The sequence below is a fragment of the Dipodomys ordii genome, unplaced genomic scaffold (genome assembly GCF_000151885.1).
Source record: "Dipodomys ordii isolate 6190 unplaced genomic scaffold, Dord_2.0 Scaffold125, whole genome shotgun sequence".
Taxonomy (NCBI): domain Eukaryota; kingdom Metazoa; phylum Chordata; class Mammalia; order Rodentia; family Heteromyidae; genus Dipodomys; species Dipodomys ordii.
In genome coordinates, this window is record NW_012267341.1 from 4,024,173 (window position 1) to 4,027,940 (window position 3,768).

At 36.3% G+C, this 3,768-nt stretch overlaps 1 protein-coding gene across 3 annotated transcripts in view; it reads right to left on the reverse strand.

Annotated features, from left to right (window-relative positions):
* Nucleotides 1-3,768, reverse strand: part of Ttc17 (tetratricopeptide repeat domain 17) — a 79,761-nt gene that overhangs the window by 36,242 nt on the left and 39,751 nt on the right. For all 3 annotated transcript variants that reach the window (XM_013030022.1, XM_013030023.1, XM_013030024.1), the window contains exon 16: nt 1,297-1,483. In XM_013030022.1, the coding sequence (XP_012885476.1) occupies nt 1,297-1,483 (187 nt within the window). The remainder of the gene's footprint in view (nt 1-1,296; nt 1,484-3,768) is intronic.

The window sequence follows — 3,768 nt, forward strand, 5'->3', positions numbered from 1 at the left end:
GGAGTTCAAGCCCCAAGACCAGCACACACACACACACACACACACACACACACCCCGGCCCTGGAGTTCAAGCCCCAAGACCAGCACGCACGCACACACACACACACACACACCCCGGCCCTGGAGTTCAAGCCCCAAGACCAGCGCACACACACACATACATACACACACACACACTCACTCTCTTCTCTCAACTTTCTAAGCACCTATTTTAGTTATAGCAAAACCTCATGTGTACTAAATATATCATTAATAAATTGTCCTCTATGTGATTTATATATAAAACATAATATCCACTTCATGTTTAGACTTGTAGCCCATTCAAAAGATATGTCACTATGTATATTCTAATAATCTATCTAAAAAAAAAAAAATTTCTAAAGCTAAAACATCTCCGTTCCTAAGCACTTTGGAAAAAGATATTCAATTGTATAACTTCCTATAAATCTTAAGCTTTATGTGCTACTTGTATATTTTTCTTCCCAGGCTGGCTTTGAACTCTGATCCTCAGATCTCAGCTCCTGAGTATCTACAATTACAGATGTGAGTTACTGATGTACAGTCAATATCTTCATCAATCCTTATGCAGAACTCAATAAAGCACAGGCCTTAACTGTAAGTGGTATATACTGGGCTGTACATATGAGGACAACAAACTGCACCATTTTTCTCCAAAGGCTGAAGAACATATAAAATTGTTTAAAGCTGCAAATCATGAATCTATAGAATCGATTGGTTTGCAACAGGTTTGGATATTAGTTTTATCAAGGTAGGTAAATTAAGTATGCAAATATATACTCAGAGCAGTGAGAAAGATACAGAAGGGAAAGGGTATCACTTAGTGGTAGGTACCTATTTTAAAGGTTCAGTAAAGATCTGAATCACCTTCTTTGAAAGGTAAAGAGCCGTGACTGTGTATGCAGAAGAACTGTTTCAGTCTCACTATACACGTTGACTTAATTGACAAAAATCTATCCTTTACTTAAAATATCAGTCATCATTAAACAGATTTATCATCCCTAGATGAATATGCTATCTACTTGAATTGGCCTTTCTTATTTAGGTATTGTGAGATAATTAAGCTTATTAGTATCTTGAAGTACTAAATTAGCTTTTATACAGTATTAAATTAGCACATAGTAAGTAATAAATTAGCTTTTCCCCTGTATATCTAGAATTACCCCAGTTATCTAAAGTCTTTCTGGAGAAATTCAGAAAATCATTCCTATGTTCTGTTGATCAGAATAGAAACTCTAGGTGAGCTCATGATTTTGTCAGCATGGAACAACTTCTTACCACTGCAAATAGAAGAGGTGATGTTGTACAGAAAAGGGTAAAACTGCATGCAGCGGATCAGCTTCAGGCTGTTTTCACATTCTGGGCATTTGGTAGTTAATTTCAAAGCCTGTCTGAAAGCTTCAAGGGCCCCACTGATATTCTTTAGAGCAAGGTAAGCATTTCCCAGGCTCAAAAAGGTCAGGGGCTAAAAAGAAAAGAAAATCAAAGGTATTAATGAATTAGCATTTACAAAACCTTTGCAGTACACATATTTTGGTTTCTCTTAAGTTGCACATAAAGGTTTATTATCAACTATCTGTTTTACTCACACCAGCCGATTCTAAACTGTGAAGCACATGTAAATGTACTTTTTACTGACATAATAAAGTACAATGGATGCTAGTTGTAAGTATGTAACTCAATAAATTTTATGAATGAATACATTTCTGTAACTGGCACTCACCTCAAGATATAAAACTTTTAGAAAGTTTCCTATGTCCTTGGTAGTTCCTTGGACAACTCAACTCCATCCCAAAAGAAACCACTTTTGTTACATTGTTACATGTATCACCATAAACTAATCTTGCCTGTTTTTGAATTTCATAAAAATGGAACCACATTGCATGTTCTCTTATATACATATACCACATATTCTTCAGTAGCTTTTTTTTACTCCATCTAAAGTTCATTCATGTGTTTTGCATATCTGTAGCTTTTCTATTTGATGCATCATAGTGTTTCATGCTATGAATCTGCCACAGTTGTTCATGTTTGGCACTTGGGTTTTTATCAGCTTATGGGTATTCTAAATAAAGGTAAATGAACATTTTTGTAAGTGTCTTTTGTTAGGTATATTGTACATGTTTTCCTTGATATATAAATATAATACCAGTGGGACACAGGTTGTGATAGGTTTAGTTTTAGTGTACAACAAAGATCAATCATGGAAAAGAAAAAAAAAAACAGGTTTTTTTCCCCAAATTTTTTTGTGAGACTTCAAGATGAACAACAAAAATCAAAACTGAGGACTCTAACAAGTCTAATGGTGAGTCAAATAAAAAGGCAAAGAGAAAATACTGTTAACATAAGACATGGAGTCAAAAGACTCTGTTAAATGTATTTATACACAATTTAAAAACTAAGTTCCAACAAAATCAGCAAAATGTACATGTACTTTTTTTTTTGGGTCAGTTGTGGGACTTGAACTCTGGGTGTGGGCACTGTCCCACAGCTCTTCAGCTCAAGGCTAGTGCTCTACCACTTGAGCCACAGTGCCACTTCTGATTTTCTGAGTGGCTTATTGGAGGTAAGAGTCTTATGGACTTTCTTGTCTGGGCTGGCTTTGAACAGCGATCCTCAGATCTTAGCCTCCTGAGTAGCTAGGATTACAGGCATGAGCCACCACTGGTCCCAGCATAAACTTGTTTTATATGTCTTAATTCACAGCTCACAAAACATCACTAAAGAGTGTAAGCTCTAAAAACCAGGCGCTGGTGGCTCACGCCTGTAATCCTAGCTACTCAGGAGGCTGAGATCTGAGGATCGTGGTTCAAAGCCAGCCCGGGCAGGAGACCATGAGACTCCAATCTCCAATAAACCACCAGAAAACCGGAAGTGGCACTGTAGCTCAAGTGGTAGAGCATTTGCCTTGAGCTGAAGAGCTGAGGGACAGCGCCCAGGCCCAGAGTTCAAGCCCCATGACCGGACCAAAAAAAAAAAAAAAAGAGTGTAAGCTCTGTGATCTATCTCTCTGAGTTCAAATCCAAGTTCTGTGAGTTTCAGTAAACCTCTTAATTTTTCTGTTCATTTAATTTCTAGTGTCTGTTCATCTACCAAAGGGAAAATTCTATCTGATAGGTTGATCTGTTAAGTGTGCTATTATGGATAAAATGTTTAGTATAGTGCATGGCCCTAGTTTTTTTTTTTTAAGTAAAAAACAAGTGTGCAGTTATTTCAATTGGTTATGCAGTTCAAGATACAGGTCCAACAAGTATTTGTAGATTTTGATACTAGATAATCTTATACTAGAGCTACCAAAATACCTATTCTCTTATTGGGTTATTAATTCCACCGATAACAGTCTACTAAAAAAAAAACATGGAATACACAAAAGGCTTTATGTAAAAACTCATTCTTGGTAATAATCAACCACTGCTAGTCACCCAGAGAGTAAGAGTTACAGCGTATCAATCCTTTGGCTTTTTAACCATTTAAAATTATGACTTTAAAATTATGTAGTAATTTTAACATAAGAAGCTTTAAGAATCATTTGTACAGTTGACAACACAATGAAGTATTTTCATAGAAGTCTGTATTCTCAAAAGTTGGTAGCTGGACCAGCACGACTATGTTTATTGTAGCATTATTTACTATAGCTAAGATATGGAACCAACCCAGATGCCTCTCAGTAGATGAATGGATCAAGAAAATGTGGTATATATACACAATGGAATTCTATGCCTCCATCAGAAAGAATGACATTGCCCCATT